This window comes from Notolepis coatsorum (assembly GCF_963971535.1).
Source record: "Notolepis coatsorum genome assembly, chromosome: 2".
In the NCBI taxonomy this organism is placed as follows: Eukaryota; Metazoa; Chordata; class Actinopteri; order Aulopiformes; family Paralepididae; genus Notolepis; species Notolepis coatsorum.
Genome location: NC_140166.1, coordinates 99,924,697 through 99,942,697, shown reverse-complemented (window position 1 = coordinate 99,942,697; position 18,001 = coordinate 99,924,697). Strand labels below are relative to the sequence as shown.

The window sequence follows — 18,001 nt, the reverse complement described above, 5'->3', positions numbered from 1 at the left end:
AGGTTAGGCATTCTTTCGGAGTTGGTTAAGGTTAGGGTTAAGGTTAGGCATTATTTCGGAGTTGGTTAAGGTTAGGGTTTGTCGCAGAGAATGCCTGTCTGTCTTTCTTGACGTGGAGGATGCAGCCTATTTCCGCACTGCCGCTTCATTAAAGTTTATACGATATGGTGTCCATGCCTAACAAAGATTAAAAGGCTGTATATAAACTATCCTGCACGTTGTGCTGCCATGTATTTGCCAGCCTCTTCAGGCGAGTTGAGGAAAACCCTTTCTCCATGTTTATCGACGATACGAAGTCTTGCAGGGTACATCAATGTGGGATTGTGTTTCCCCAAATAGAGTTGAGACATCACCGTCTTGTACTTGGCCCGCAAGGCCACCACTTCCCGACAATAATCTTCAAAGAAGTATATTGACACATCCTTGTATTTCAGATTGCCTTTCATCCTGCGCGTCTCCCGAATGATCATTTCTTTTATTCTGACTTGACGTAGGACAACCATAATCACTCTAGGTCTGCCGTTATTGTTGTTGGATCGGGTCCCCAATCTGTAACACTGATCCACCTCAGGTACCATAGGAAGGATAGTTGGTCCCAGGATTTTATGTAATTCTGTCGCAAACGCTTCAGGCTGTGTGCAGCTCACCGACTCATCCAGTCCGACTATACGAATATTCAGCTTACGAGTTTGATATTCCATCTAGAATATTTTAGCTTTTTGTTCTTCATTGTTTCGCTTAAGCTCAGCCTTTATATCGTTGAGATCCGTCTTGTGTTCTTTTTAGTTTCCCTTCATCTCAGCCGTTAACTTATCGTTGATCTCAGCTATGTCTTTGTAGATCAGACCGAAATTATGTTGATGTTCTTCCAAACCAGTTTCCAATGCTACGGTGCGCTTAATATGTGCGTCGGCAGCCACCCTTAGCGCTTCGATATTGCATTCGATAGATTCTTTGATAGCATCTACTTTGTCTAATTGTCTATTTTTTTTATTTAAAATTTTTAATTAAAAACGAAGGTTCGAACGTCCGTTCGAAGAACCCTGACGAAGTTTGAATCCCAAAAACAGGCTTCGGGGACAGCCTTACCAAACATATTATTTATATTATTCAAATGGCCTCAAACATGTTCCGTTGTGATCAAGTCAAGAGTCAAGAGTCAAGAGTCACTTTATTGTCCCATCAGCTGGGAAATTTGTCTTGGGCTTACACCAACTACATCCACAGACACATACATACAGACATGACACAGCACAACTGACTCCAAACAATACACAATATAAAAGATACAGTAAAGTACCTGCACAGCAGGATGTCTGGCAACACAAAATTAGAATAGTATACACAAATAATATAATATAAACATTATAATATTATAGTATACACGATAATATAGCAACCAAATATCCGTTCGATAGTTGCCCTTTATCTGGCACTATTTAAAAGTTTAACTGAGATCGGAATAAAGGAGTTTTTAAACCTATACAATTTTAGTCTAGAGCGTGGAACTCTAACCTCCTCCCTGTCACAGTATGATGTCATAATAGAACATTCTAGAACATTTGTGATGTCACAGTATGATGTCATAATAGCACATTCTAGAACATTTGTGATGGCACAGTATGAGTATGATGTCATAATCAAACATTCTAGAACATTTGTGTATATTCAACAATTCTCTCAGAAGATCTCATTGTGCATCATGAAACAGTACTGAACAGTACTGAACAGATAGACTAAACAACAGATTGAAGCCTGCATTTCTCAACCAAGCTGCCTTGCCTACCGTTTTGCTGTGGAAAGAGACAATACAGAGACAATACAGACTCTCTCCCATTGGCCTGCTGTGCACAGGCATCACCCACACTTTCACAATTTCCCCGCACGGAATTGTCTAGTTTTTTATTATTATTTATTTTCTATTTATGTTCGAAATAAATAAACGCATTCATTCAAGATATCTGGTCTCGCGCGGATCTCACAGCTGTGCCCGCACAGTGCAATACTCCAATTCAGCCATTGGGTGGGTGGCGCTGGCTCTGCGGCTCTGCAGCTGCATACTTGTCTCTAGTCGCTGACATAGCGCCTTGCCTCTTTCTCTCGCGATATTATCGTAACGAGAACACAAACGGAAGTAAATATTCCTAATGGCATATTAGCCAGCTAGCTATAGTGGATATTATAAAGTGACGGAATGTGTGGATGCGTTTAAAATTAAGCTACCTTAAAGACAACCATCTGCTATCTGTGAAAGGAATTTGGGGTGGATGCTGACAAGTGTCTCTGTAGCTCTGGGTCTGTCTATCGCTAAGACATCTAACGTTAGTTACACTCTGGTTTACACCACGTTTGGGCCTCGTAGTGTGAGCTGTTAGCCTAGCTAGCCAAAGCTAGCAGGCTCAGCTAACCTTGACGTTAACGTTAGACCCACTAGCTAATGTTGGCTATCTTTACACTAACGACACAACGTTACCCGGTTTAACATCAACCCTGGCCGTGGGCGTGGAGGAGAAGTTCATCTGTGTCTAAGATGATCATTGAAAACCTCGATGCCTTGAAAACATGGCTTTCAAAAACGCTCGAACCCATGTAAGTGAACACGTAGCTGTTAGCCTAGCTAGTCCCTAAAACATGTTGCACATGGATGTGCTGTTATGGTGTGTTGTTAACGTGTGAATTGTTTTCTGTGCCGTTTTCAGATGTGATGCGGATCCATCTGCCCTGGCTAAGTATGTCGTTGCCTTGGTGAAGAAAGACAGGAGTGAGAAGGAACTCAAAGCTCTGTGTATCGACCAGTTGGATGTATTTCTACAGAAAGGTACTAACTTCACTCATCTGGTGCATTTGGGCTGATACGGTTGTACCATTTTTTAATACATATTAATGTTCTAACATAATTACAGCCAACATGGTACAAATTTAAATGTATTGTCAAGTTTGGCATCCAGAGCAAACCACATCAAACAAGAGGTGGACGCGGCATGGTCATGCTGGACCTCCAAAAGGTTTCGACACGGTCAATCACTCCATTCTGATTGACCAACTAAAAGCGATTGGTTTTGATAGTTCATCAGTGAGCTGAATGCAATCCTACCTGGAGGGGAGAGAACAGATGGTGGAGGTAAACTGTACACTACCCCCCCCCCCCCTCCCAGTGAGCTGTGGTGTTCCACAAGGAAGCATACTAGGACCGCTACTGTTCCTAATTAGTAATTTATGCAAATTACATGTCATCAGCTTGTGACTGCAACTTGTTCCTGTTCACAGACGACTCAGCCCTGCTGGTCTCTGACAGGGACAAGTTGCAGGTTGAACAAACCTTCATCACAGAACTCGGCAGAATCTGCACCTGGCTCGCTGATAACAAACTATCATTACACCTGGGTAAAACAGAGTCCATTCTCTTTGGATCAAATAACAAACTCAGCAAGGCCAACGGCTTCTCTGTTACAGTGGGTGACAATATTGTCACAAGGAAAGATGAAATTACATACCTGGGTTTCCATCCTAGAGGCAAATCTTTCCTGTGACAAAATGGCAACCAACGTAATCAAAAAAGTCAACCAACGAACAAGATTCTTCTACCGGATCTCCTCTCTGGTAAACAAGAATACCCTGAAGACTCTAACATGAGCGCTCATTGATTGATTGATTGAAAAGTTTATTAACAGATTGCAGAATGGGTACAGTACAGCTCAATACATACAATTGTTAAGGGGATGCAGACCAGAGAGACTCATCTTGTTTACATCAGGGTCCCCCATTTTCAATTAATCATAACATATATGACATACATGACATACAGATAGACAGTACTGCTACATCTATACATTTATGACATATCAGATTTGCAAATACAGTACTGTTTGTGATACAAAAGTGTCCAGAAAAAGAGTGTATATACATTTGACGTGGAAACTGTACATTGGAGGCGGTTGGGTGGGTGCGGTGGGGTTGGGTGGGTGGGTGGGGGGGGGGGATTGGATAGGGGGACACTGTACACTGTACATTGGAATACTGACAAAGCCATACATGGTCATTTACTGTACAACTGGGTTAGGACATTTGTAGAGGCCAGTTTCGAAGGGTACATTCAAGGGTACTACGACTATACTTGCACCTCATGGTACTAAAAACAAGATTACAAACATCACAAAACAAACTGGTCAGACTACTGCTTGACCTTCACCTCCTAAAACCCACCTCACCCCTGCCCATTTTGACAACCTAGGATGGCTTAGAGTAGACGACAGAGTACAGCAACTTGCAATGGGCCTGGGCTACAAGATACACTACACCACTAAGGCAGGGGTTCCCAAACTTTTCAGGCCGGGGCCCAGAAAATAAGGCGTCAGAGAGCCGCGGCCCAATGCACATCGTCTGGCTTTTTTTTTCCCTTTTTTTGCCAGGCGACCGATTTTTTAAGCCAAATATCACTTCAATCCTATTAAGTTAGTTCAAGTTAGTTATTCATTTATATGTGCTATTTATGAGAGGGCTAACTTGTTGCAAAATAATAATGATAATAATAATAGCCTCATTAAAATACTATTGTTGCTTCGGTTGTTTTCAGCGTTTTATGTGCATAATCTGTTATTTAGTTTGAAATGTTCGTTGAAATAAGTAGATTTTTCGTTTTTGTTTATTTATTAAGTTAATATAAAACCATATAGTCACATTTTAGAATACAATAGAATAGAATTTTAGAATACAACTAGAAACACTGTCCTGGCCTGCTTCTAAGTTCAGTGGCCTGAAAAAAAAATTAATTTTGTTTTTAAATCATCTCGCGGCCCATCCGTGGCTGCTCGCGGCCCACCTTTGGGTCGCGACCCCGACTTTGGGAACCACTGCAATAAGGTACCCATGTACATGTCAAAATACTTCCCAAAAGTCTGTGAATACCACAACCACAACACCAGAGGGAGTTCCACAAATCATGTCCAACCCAGTTTCGGCTCAAACAAGGGACTAAACACGTTTAGCAATTATGCCACAACAATGTGGAATGCCCTACCCACAGCCGTAAAATAATGTGAATCCCTATCCACCTTCAAAACCGCTCTAAAAAGCACCTACGGGAGGCCGCAAAACCCCCCTCACCCAACCCCCCCAATGTACAGTTTCCTCCCCCTCAAATGTATATATTCTCTTTTAGAAACTGTCTGTAAATAAACAGTACTGTATATTTGTATATCTTGTATGTCATAAATGTTATGAATTGAAAATGGGGGACCCTGATCATGTAAACAAGACGAAAGTCTTTCTCTGATCTGCATCCCCATAACTGCAATATGTTAATACAATTTTCAATCAATCAGAGTGCATGTGTAGCAGTAAAGTGCAATAGTAATATACAATGTACAGGTGTGATTAAACTGGATATAAAATATATAAATTAGTAGTACTACAGTACTGAGTAATAGTGCTGATCAGATGCTGGCCAGCGGTATAAACTAGTAAGAGTAGGTAAGGGATATGTACAGATATATATGTTGGTATCTATTAGGGCTGGGCGATAAAACGATAACGATAATTATCTATTATAAAAATAATATCGAAAAATATTATTATTTTGTTTGTATTTTTTGTTGTTTTGTGACCTGCAACAGGGCAGCTTTAAAACCAGAGACGGTGGACAGACTTGTCTTTCTTGCCTGGAACTTAAAGTAATGGCTTTGCTTGTCCAAATGACAATACTGACCAAATTGAGATTTATTTTTATCTTGTCCATTTATTTACATTTACATTTAGTCATTTAGCTGACGCTTTTATCCAAAGCGACTTACAAGTTCTGTACGACAAGTCATCAGGAAGGGTACAACTCTCAGCTGAGTAACAATGTTCATCAAAGTGTTGAGTGCTACAGTGTAGGTTAGTTTATTAGGACAAGTGCATGACAGTAAGGTTAGTTAGGGTTAGATTTTTTTCATTTCAGATAATGATTGAAGAAGTGCGTCTTTAGTCGATGGTGAAAGATTGGACGGGTTTCGGCTGTCCTAACTGTGGTGGGTAGTTCGTTCCACCATTGTGGGGCAAGGACTGAGAATAGGCGGCTTCTCCTTGATGACCCTCCTGGATAATAAGGAAAGGCAATGATATGGCTTAATCTGAAGTCAACGACAAGGCTGGACATAGCACGCTACACACACATACACACACCCAAAAGACCAAGCGTAATAACAACAATATTATCCAGGTCTATTCTATGCCTAAACCACTACATTTAGAGTCAGACCTCTGTGTTTTGCCATTGCAAGAGAGATATTATTAGGCCTAAATATAATAAACCAAAATGTTTGCAAGAACCCAACTATAGAAGCTTCCTTCTTAGTTCAGGAAGAGAGGGCCTCGGCTTCTGTCGCCGCGGCTGCATGCGGTCTCTGAGCAACAAACTTCATAATCTGAGACGACCAGGGCCACACAGCCAGGGGGATTTCCTGTAGAGGCCGTTTGTAGCTGGCCTACGTATTTCGCTAGCCAGCATTTGATATTTAGTTGCTTTCTAATTTAAAATACAGTTTGAAACCGTCTGTACACAGTAGGCTGTGTGCTAGCAGAGCTAGTCTCCAGTCGCGAGTCACAGTGCATGTGTGCAGTGGTTTGTCCACTAAAAGATACAAAAGAAAGTTAAGAAACTAACTAAAAATTATTATTTTCTCACGGTAGTGTGTGTATTTTTGGCTAAAGTGGATAGAAAACACAGTACTGTAGTGTGCAAAAGTCTTAGGCACCCAAGAGTTTTTATATAAATTATCTTGGATGTTAATAAATTAGTTTATTAGTGTGCTAGTAGACTACTCTTTTAGATTTTTTGAAACTTAATTAAATTATTTTTTAAAGCATCTTCATGGTTTAATGCAGACATATGTTGCAGGGACTATTTTAATCGTCATGTTGGCGTGACTATGCTTCAAAGGGTTAAATCAAGCATTTTTAAGTGCTTTAGAGGAAATGCCAAAATATTGTGATGTATATCGTGACATAGCCAACAAATATTGTGATATCATTTAGAGGCCATATCGCCTAGCCCAGTGGTTCTCAAACTGTGGTATGCGTACCACTAGTGGTACTTGGTGGTACTGCTGGTGGTACTTGAAAACATTTCCAAAAAAGCTAAAATTTATTTTTATTTTTATTTATTTTTTGCAGTCAGGCCACTGAACTTAGAAGCAGGCCAGGCCAGTGTTTCTGGTTGCGGCAGCGCGATAGTTAGATAATCTAAGTGGGGAACAACCAGGAGATCACTGTGACAGAGAGTAATGCAGTCTAAACGGTCATAAATCTTTAATTCAACTTCAGCCCTGATCATAACCATTTATTTTTAGATTTCTTATAATGTCAGATAAAAAATGAAATACTCCCACTTTTCTGAAAAGACTTGGTGTTAAATCTGACATTACAAAAATTCCATCAAAATATGTGTTGCTGCTAATCATTGACACATGCCTAGCCTGTAATAATCCCCCCCAGAAAAATGTACTTTGCATTTGATATATTGTAAATATTTTACTTTTTGTGTTTTTTTTAACAATAATTTGTGATGCCATCACACAAACTGGCATTTAAAGGGTAAACATTCAAAAATGTATTGAATATGTGTTTACTTTTATTTTTTACAATAATTTGTGATGCCCATCACAAACACTGGCATTTAAAGGGTACAAATTCAAAAATTCCTGCACCAGAATGCAAGAAATAAAGTTTTTGTAACAAAATAATTGTGTGTGTGTGAGTGTGAGAGAGAATGACGGACAATTGCTTGCTGTGTGAGAGAGAGAGAGAGAGAGAGAGAGATGGAGAGAGAATTAAGTACATTTGCTGAAATACAGTTCTTCATTTTCTCACTTGCTATGTGAGAATGTTAGTTATTATGTTCTCAATGCCCCTTGCATTGTATGAGTTGTGTGGAAGCGTTTGCTAGTTCTAGTGCTATCCCTTTGTACATTGTGGCTGTGTCTGACAAAAGTTAACAATAAATAATGGTATTAGGAATACATTTGCCTCCTGCGTGAACTGTGCATAGCTGAATAGACTGTATTTTAACGCCGGTCATATGGTGGTACTTGGAGAGCCAGCTACGTTCTCAGGTGGTATTTGGTGTAAAAAGTTTGAGAACCACTGGCCTAGCCCTAGTGTGTGCATGTGTGCTTGTGTGTGGAGAGATCAGTGTTCTGATGGCCTGGGGGAAGAAGCTGAGTCTGAGTCTCTCTGTTTTTGCTGCATGTGTATGCGGAGGTGCTTCCCTGACCGCAGCAGATTGAACAGGCTATTGTTGTGGTGGTGGGGGTCCTTTATTATTCTGCAGCAGGCTCTGGATTTGCACCTCCTGTTGTATAAGTCCTGCAGGCGTGGTAGTGCAATACCCGTAGTACGCTCTGCTGACACTACACTACTCTCTGTAGAGCCTTCCTGTCCTGGGCAGTGCAGTTGCCAAACCAGGCAGTGATGTTCCCAGTCAGAATGCTCTCCACAGCCCCAGAGTAGAAGGACTGGAGTAGGCGGTCGGGTGGTGTAGCGGAGATTGCGCTCGTCGTCACCAATGCAAGAGGCTGCTGTCTCGACTCCCGGAGTCAGCGTTGCCTGCGGCTTGGGCCGATCGTCATACTAACTCGTTTGGCTGAGTTAGCGGGAGGGAAGTCGTCGGTGGTAATCTTGTGTTGTGGACAGCGACACCTACAGGTCGGGTCTGGGCGCCTGCTCAGCGAAAGGCAGGAAGTGGTGAAGGCAGCGTGACCTCCCACGCGTTACACTTCACCAATGAGAGTCCTCGCTGCCAGGTGAAAAGAGAGCCGCTGGCTGTCTCCGCATGTGTCGGAGGAAGCATGCGGTAGACTTCAGGGTTCCCTTGTACCGACCACTGACCAGTAGGGGGAACATGCGCACAGCGACCAAGTAGGGGAGGGGGTGAATTGGCATAACGACTAAATTGGGATGGGAGGAAAAAGCATAGAAAATCAGGCGGAGAAAAAGAGGATACAAAAAAAAAAGGACTGGAGTATCTTCCCTGATACTCGGAATTTCCTGAGTTGTCTCAGGTGGTAGAGGCGCTGCTTTGCCTTTTTTAACAGTGTTTACTGATCTGTACATAGGTGATTATACTCTGATTTTATATGTCTGTACTTTATGTCCTCATTTCATGTCTATTCTATTGTACTTATTGCACTGCACTATTGCACTATTTTACTCTTGTCTATTCTATCTTACTCTTTTTAGTATTGTCTATTTTTAAAACCGAATCAAACCATAAACAAGGTGGCCTGTTGGGATGTTAGATCCTAAAACCTTGCACTTTGAGCTGCAATTTCTGTATGAAAGGTGCTATACAAATAAAGTAAAGTGTATTATTATTATTATACCTTGATAATCATGACCAACAATATTAGTATTTTATCACATTGCACCATATTGGTAGGAAGTGCACAAAACCTAATAATGAAAAGGTTATTCATAGATGAGCGAGTTGAGTTGCAAGGTCACTTGATGTGAAGTCATATCGTGTTGTTGTTTTATCTGGATTGTGTTCATGGACACGGAGTTTATTGTTTTGTGTTGCTCTCGTCACCTTGCAGAGACCCAGACCTTTGTGGACAAGCTGTTTGAAGCTGTGAATGACAAAAGCTACCTCCCTCAACCAGAGCAGCCCTCTGCGGTCAAAGTAGAGCTTCACCAGAAACCCCCAGACAAAGATGAGCCCAAGAAAGACGAGGTGAGGTGTCGTTAAAGAGGGCAAAACTCCAGCCACTGGTAAAACAACATGGCAAACGTTGCTACTAGGGATGTTCGATATTGGCTTTTTTTTTTTTAATCCACTTTTTCTCCCATTTTTCCTATATTTTCTACCATCCCAATTTCGTATCATCCAATTCAACCCTCCCCTGTCACGAACGCTGTTTCTTGCCTCCCACAAGCTGGCTGCAATGTGGACTAAGTCATACATAGCACAAGTCCCCTCCGGTACTTGAGGTAACAGCAGTCGCATCTTTTCACCTGCGCAGCTTGATCTCTCAGTGGTGAGTAACGCGTGGGAGGCTCACGCTGCCCCCGACACTTCCTGATTCCACTGCGCAGGCGCACCAACCGACCTGTAGGAGTCGCTGTCCACAACGCCCGATCCCCACCCATCAGTTTCCCACCCCCTAATACGGCCAATGTGTATTAGTACGGACGACCAGCTAAACTGAAAGCAAATGTGGAGCGCTGGGCTCGAACAGGCGAGCCCAGCGTCTCCAGATTCCGTGGCGAGCGCCTTGCCCACTACGCCACGTAGCCGCCCGATATTGGCTTTTTTACCGATATCCTATGTAAGGGATAATGTATAGCTACGGGGTCATTGTCGCAAAATAATTGACCGACACGGAGTTTAAAATACCGAGCCGCCTCGGCGAGGTGTTTTAAACGTCAGTGAAGGTAAATTATTTTGCGACAATGACCTCGTAGCTATACATTTTAACGTTTTAACATTCGCCGATATGCTTGATTGTGATTGGTTAATAGCCCCTGACAGCTGTGAATTATTTTTCGATAACTGACAGCTGCCATGGGCAACGCGCAATAATCACCGCCGCACCGGTGATTATTGGCAATAATGACCGATGTTCGCGCTGGAGCAATCAAGCCCACTGACACACACTGCATCAGTGCAATCAGTCCACACACCTGCCGGCTGCCGGCTATAATCATAATAACTTTATTTGGGCTGACAGCGGACGGAGCCACAGAACAACTGCGTCTGCATTTGATCTCGTCTTGTCGATGGTGTAAAATGAATTAGGTATATTGTTAGTATGTTAGCCATGTAATAAGCGCGATAATGTATAGCTATACTCTGTCATTGTTGCAAAATAACATAATAGCTATACATTATCCCTTACATATCTCTTGTCATGGAATTAACTAGTGATGCACCGATGTGAAAATTGTGGCCGATACCGATAACCGATATTAATATTGCTGTTCTGGCCGATACCGATATTTACCGATGTCGATATCTCTGTATAGAAAACACTTTTTTAACGCATAATTTTTTTACTTTTGTAACTTATTTTCAGAAATGACTGATTTTTGAAACTATTTAAGGCCAAAACATGTAAAAAGAAAAAAAAAAAAAAGAAAAAAAAACATTTTTTTTTTTTTTTTTTTTTAATATCGGATATCGGCCCCATCTTGATATCGGACCGATACCGATGTGTAAAAAAACGGCCATATCGGCCGATATTATATCGGCGGCCGATATATCGTGCATCACTAGAATTAACCCAACATTATGCATACTTTTCACAATAAATAAAATAAGAATTTGTTATTACTTGCTTGCCTGGGTAAATAAAGGTTTAAAAAATATATATATATAATATATATATATATTTTTGGAAAACCGATACCAATAATTTCCGATATTACATTTGAATGCCAATATCGGTAGGCCGATAATATCAGACATCCCTAGTTGCTACCATGTAAATTTTAATGACAAAAAGACGGAGGTCATGGTTTTTGGTGGCCCCTCTGTGACCTCACTGCTAGATCTGGGTTCGCTGGCACAACATGTCAAACCGTTAGTGAAGAACCTAGGTGTAAAAATCGACCCAGACCTTAAATTTGACAGCCAGATCAAGGCCGTGGTCAAATCGAGTTTCTTCCAGTTGAGGCAGCTGGCCAAAATTAAGCCCATCCTACAGGCGCAGCATTTTGAAGCAGTAATCCATGCATTTGTGACTACTAGGCTGGATTACTGCAGTCTGCAATGCACTTTATATAGGGGTGAGTGGATCCTTAGTGGCTCGCCTTCAGATGGTGCAGAACGCTGCTGCACGTCTTTTAACTGGCACCCGTAAATATGACTACATCTCACCGATTTTATCCTCACTCCACTGGCTCCCCGTGCACTTTAGGATTCATTTTAAAATTCTTTTATTTGCTTTTAAAGCTCTTCATGACCTTGCCCCACCCTACCTCTCTGAGCTGTTGCAGGTCTATACACCTTCTCGCTCTCTCAGGTCAGCTGACCAGCTGCTCCTAGTAGTGCCTACAACTAGGCGTAAGCTCAGGGGGGACCGTGCTTTCTCTGTTGTCGCCCCCAAAATGTGGAATGAGCTGCCACTGCAGATTAGGCAGGCCTCATCACTGCCCCGTTTCAAAGGCCTCCTTAACTCTTTCAGTGCCACGCCTGGTTTTCCGTTTTACCGCTTGAATGCCACCATCGGCGCCAATGTTAACGTTAATATCGCCTAATCTATGTTTTAAATTATGGCTATGTGTCTAATCTGCCCATCGCATTATCAAAGACTATTTTCCAGTCAGTGCTGTGAAGGCAGATTGTTTTTTTATCGCGTCGTTTCCGTTTCAGAGCAGTTAGAAAAGCCCCCGTTTTGATATAAAAAACAGCTCATTCTGGAGCATTCTATGAAAATCGTCTTTTAGTGGAATATTCCACAACGTTGATATTCGTCGGCCTTTTTATGAATCGTTTTCAAATAAACGCTAGATGATCAATATTATACGTGCACGCAAGCACATTACGGCCGCGCACTGATAATCGCTCCGTTGATTTCCTCACAGACTTTACAGTGAAACCGAAAGAAGACATTTCACAAAACAGCTTATAACTTCATCAAACTTCTCCGATTATCCTACCACTGATAACATAGAGTCCTTACCTGACATCAGATGGTATCCAACTGGTATATTCCAATTCCTGATCACCATTCGAAAAAATCGATACGTGTATGGATCCAACGCGACACTGTAGATCTCCATGATCCGCGGGGATCTGAGGCTCCAGAATGAACTGTGGTAACCCCGGCTGGATCAGTGAACTGGAAAATGTGGAGTACCGGATTTTTTTCCTTCATTTTCATTGAGTCCATTCCAAAATCACTTATGTCATCTGGGAGACGACAGGGGGCGCTTTTTTCCACAGTGATCACCGGCGCAGCTCGGCTATACTCGGGTAGGCTCGGGTGATGCAATAATTTTTCAGATCGCAAAAAAAAATAATAATAATAATTCCGAGAAATCTCGTGAGTGGCACGCAACCACATATAAAAAAACCAGAGAAATCTCGTGAGTGGCACTGAAAGAGTTAAGACCCACCTTTTCTCTCTGGCTTTCGACACCATGTAGCTTGTTGATTTTATAATCTTATTGTCTTACTGTGTTGTTGTTTTATCGTTCTGTTACTGTGTCCTTTGCTTTTAAATATATATATATATATTTTTTTAAGTACTCTGATTTATTTAAATTTGTATTGCTGCCTATGTTTACCTATTTTGTTTTCTTCTCTGTTTTGCTACTCTTGTTTTTTAATCTATTTTTAGTGCTGCTTATAGTTTTTAATATGCTCCCTCTGTACAGCACTTTGTGCCCCTGTGGCTGTTAAAGCGCTTTATAAATAAAGTTGGATTGGATGTAACATCTCCAGTCTCTCTTCCTTCATCTTTCTTTTCTGTTCTCCCAGCTGTTATGCTACCTGGCTAGTTAGTGAGCTCTACCCAGCATGGCGTTCAGCGGTGTAATAGTAAATAAGGACCCATCTCAATACACTACAGTGTATGTGCTGGTAAAAACAAGGGACATATATATATATATATATTTGAGACAAAACAATATTTGCATAAACTATTCAATATTCTTTTATAATTGAACGACTATTAGAATATTAGAAAAATCGATGCCCATCCCTATAGTTAAAGGGCCACCCAAATTAAGAATTCCAATATGTTATTTCCATGGCGCGCGCTGATAATAGCCGTTTTCATTTCCTCATGGATTTTACAGTGAAACCGATGGAGCACATATCAGAAAAAAAGCTTATCTCCTCGAAAACAAGTCTGATTATCCTAACACTGATAACATAGATTCCTTACCTGACATCAGATGGTATCCAAATGCTATATTCCAATTCCTGATCACCATTCGAAAAAATCGATAAGTGTATAGATCTAACGTGTATACAGTAGAACACATCAGAGGCTCCAGGATGAACTCTGGTAACCCCGGCTGCATCAGTGGACTGGAAAATGTGGACTGGAATATTTTTTTCCCCCCATCCATTTTCATTGAGTCCATTCCATTTACCATTTACCATCTGGGAGACGATAGGGAGCGCTTTTTTCACATCTGATCGCCGGCGGCCCTTGGGTAGGCTAGGGTAGGCTCGCGTGATGCAATATGATTTCAGATCGCTAAAATTAAAAAAAAATCTGGGAAATCGCGTGAGTGGCTTTCAACGTAACTATCGTAAACCCGAGATTAGCCGTGAGTGGCAGTCAAAGTGTTAAGTTTCCCAATTCTCAAGCTTTTCTTTGGTGCTTAAACAAACACAGGCCGGCGAGGCAGCCAGAGGAAACATAACTGATAAACTATATGAATTTTCTTTTTGTTGATTTTTAAATGAAAACACATGTAGGCTTTGAGAGAACATTCCTCTGGGACCTCTCATTGTCATCTTTACCATATTTCCTAATTCATTATCTATGGTTGCAGCTTATTATTAGAGTTGTTCATATTCACGAATACCTTTTGGACTGTCGTAGACCATAGGAATAACATGTATGCATTCTTAATTTGGGTGTAATTCCCTTTTTAATGTCAAGACAATTTGATGAACCTCGTTTCATAAAATTAACACTTAAACGGTAAAAGAAAACATGGACTTCTTTAGCCATAATAAGGAAAACTTGGAATTCTCAAGCCAGTTAAAGAAACCTTGGAATTATCAAGCCAGTGAAAGAAAACATGGAATTCTTAAGTCCGTAGTTTTCTGTTTAGCAATTCGACATTTGATTTCTATCCTTTCCAGACTCGTGGTGAAGAGGATCGGGATAAGAAGTTTTCCAGGAGACTGAATCACAGTCCTCCCCAAGCAAGCTCTCGTTACAGCAGAGACGGCAGGTGTGTGTGCTTGTTTGCTATGTCCTACAATAAAGTACTAATCAACCACAGATAAAAAGGTACCTAATGTACGTTATGTTATAGTCATAAGTAATATTTATTTTTACTTGTAGTATAAGTAATGTATTTACATTTTGTATCTGCAAAAGTCTCACCACTAGACTATGTAGGTCCCTGATACAAACGCAACAATCTATGATGATCGTTTTAACGGTTATGGTGAAGATAGAAAGTTAGGCTTATGGTTAAGGTTATGGTTAGTTTAGGGTAACAGTATGGTTAGTTTAAGGTAACAGTGGGGTTAGGGTTTACGGTTACTGTTAGTTTAACCTCTAGTCTTAAGCCTGACTGGTCTGGTACCGGACCCAAGCCATAAATCCATCTCTCCAGACTGTATGAATTAATGTTGCGTTTTTTTTCTTCCAAATGTAGCCAAGAGTAAAGACTCTAACCCTGTCAAAACAGCAGTCATAGTGTATATTTTCAGCAATACGTTTGTTTACCAATAGGTTAAAGTGTTATTTGTGAAATGAGTTCTGGAAATGTATTTGGTTACAGGTGAATATAGACGCAAAAAAATCTGTGCCGCCATTTTGTTTGTAGTTATGAGGAGACGAGAACTTGAGCTTTCGATGAGCGTTGAAATTTGTGGATACATTTTTTTTTAATTTCTTTTCGGGATTATCTACCACAAAACTGAACGTTGTTGGCATAAATTAGAACTCAGTTAGTTTATCTACCTTTCTGTGAACGCTTAGCAAAAGTCGACGTTGCAATCAGATTGAAAATGGCGGAGAAGTTTCCATAATAAAAAAGTAACTATTTACTTAGTACAGTAGATTTCATTCACGGTTCTTGCTGCACGCCTGGTGATACTAAATCCACATTGAACTCTGCCATTGGAAAGAGGAGATTTGGCCCGATCCATAGATGTGCGACTTGGCTATAATAAGGTAATTTATAGGCCTGATATTCTATAATAATATTTCAAATTGCATGTGTCCGGATGGCAGAATTCAGTACTGTATCTACAAAACCTTCTGTTTAATCATCTTCCCTTTATTCATTTGCTTAGATTTCTTGTACACGTGATCTCAAGAAGGTGCTGAGCGAGCTCAGTGGCAGTTTCTCATGTCTGGTCATTTTTAGCATGGTGTTATTCACCGTCAAAGATGCAAAGAAAAATCATAATTTTATATTCTCCTTTTCATCACAAGAATTTACTCAAGCCTAGTAACAGACACAATATTTCTGACACTGGGAATACATTCCCCGAGACCCATAGATGTCGCTAGATACCATGAACATGCAAATGGTATGGTTCTTATCAGATTTCTTAGCTTAACATAACAGACCTAAATTTGGGGGAACTAATGGGATAACGGGTTGCAACAAAAGTGCAACTAGGGCTAAAAAACACAATGAAATAAAATAATAATAATAAATAATTATGCTTCTTAGCACACTTCTTAGCTTAACATCCCAGGGAACTAATGGGATAACTGGGGATGTTGTTTGCTCCTGACAAGAGTCTGGTAGACAAAGCAACTCTTGAGGTCATGCTCAATGTCCAATCTGTTCCTCTGCTTTGTCTTCAGCTGGACCAGAGCTGAGAAGCCACTTTCACAAAGATAGGTAGTGCAACATTTTTTTTACTTTTTTTTCTTTCTTTTTTTTACACACACACATCCGCAACCCACTCAAAGGTCGCGACCCACCAGTTGAGAAACACTGAGTAAGGTATGGTTAGTTTAAGGTTACTGTGTGGTTTAGGTTATGGTTAGGTCAAGGTACAATATGTACCTTTTTCCTGTGGTCGATAAGTACTTTATTTACATATTTTAAGCTAGATTGTGCTGGTGTGCCTGCATCTCGTCCTATTCATCCCTCCTATTTACTGGTGTTCTCAGGAGAGGGGATGAGCGCGGCAAGAGGGACGACCGCTCCAGGAAGAGGGACTACGACCGCATGCCCCAGAGGAGGGATACGTACCGCGACCGTTACAACCGGAGGAGGGGTTACAGTCGGAGCCGCAGTCGGAGCTGGAGCAAGGAACGAGACCGGGCACGAGATCGCGAGAGAGACAGGGATCGGGACAGAGAGCGTGACAGAGACAGAGACAGGGATAGAGACCGCAGCCGGAGCAGGTCGCCGGGTCGGAGTAGGTCCAGAAGCAGAAGCAGAAGCCGAGGTAAGAACCTGACCTCTAAACTTGCTATGGACGCACCAAGCTAGGGCTGTCCCCGACTAAGGATTTGGATGGTCGACGGATTGGCCAAAATGTGCCGTTAGTCGACTATTGGTCGACTAAACAAAAAAAAATATATAGTATACCGTAGTGTTGTCAAAAATATCGAAATATCGATACATATCGATACTGAATATTTAAAATGGTTTCGATACTCATTTCCTGAAGTATCGATACTTTCTGCAGTACCGATACCAGCTGGCTTGCTCCCGCAAGTTGTTGACAGACAGACGCGCTGCCAGAGCACGCTTGCCCTTCCGCCTCCTCCTCCTCAGAGACCGGCAACAGACACAAGCTGCTGCAGCCTCCTCCCCCTCACAGCCGGGCAGCCCTGTCTTCAGTTTGTAAACAAAGCTATTATTAGCTAACGTTAGCTGTCGTTCCTCCGTTAGCTTATGCTAGCTAGCTGGCCACCCTTATAATTACTTCATGGAAACGGAGTAACGCAGAGCCCACCCACACTACACCAGTACACGCATGAACTCGACACAACTACCCCGTTTCCAACCTTAGGTCGAGCCCATCCTACACTAGTACACGCATGAACTCGACACAACGTTACCCCGCCTCCATGAAGTGTCCAATTAGCAGCAATGTTGTTGAAAATGTAACGTTAATAAATGCTCCGAGCATAGCTCCAGAGAAATCTCCCTCTCTCTCTCTCTCTCTCTCTCTCTCTCTCTCTCTCTCTCTCTCTCTCTCTCTCTCTCTCTCTCTCTCTCTCTCTCTCTCTCTCTCTCTCTCTCTCTCTCTCTCTCTCAAGTACCCTCGTTTTCGGGTCATAACTAGAAAGGTGCGCTCAATAGACCTCAAATCTCCAGCAGCCACTCTCTTTCTCTCTCTCTGATCTAAAGATAA

General features: G+C 41.5%; 1 protein-coding gene across 10 annotated transcripts in view; it reads left to right on the top strand.

Annotated features, from left to right (window-relative positions):
• Nucleotides 1-2,132: 2,132 nt before the first annotated feature.
• The window catches only part of rbm26 (RNA binding motif protein 26), a 146,434-nt gene continuing 130,565 nt past the window's right edge, over nt 2,133-18,001 (top strand). For all 10 annotated transcript variants that reach the window (XM_084338260.1, XM_084338259.1, XM_084338258.1 and 7 more), the window contains exons 1-5: nt 2,133-2,589; nt 2,700-2,818; nt 9,573-9,709; nt 14,804-14,895; nt 16,806-17,086. In XM_084338260.1, coding sequence (XP_084194386.1) covers nt 2,531-2,589; nt 2,700-2,818; nt 9,573-9,709; nt 14,804-14,895; nt 16,806-17,086 — 688 coding nt within the window. In that variant the 5' untranslated portion in view covers nt 2,133-2,530. The remainder of the gene's footprint in view (nt 2,590-2,699; nt 2,819-9,572; nt 9,710-14,803; nt 14,896-16,805; nt 17,087-18,001) is intronic.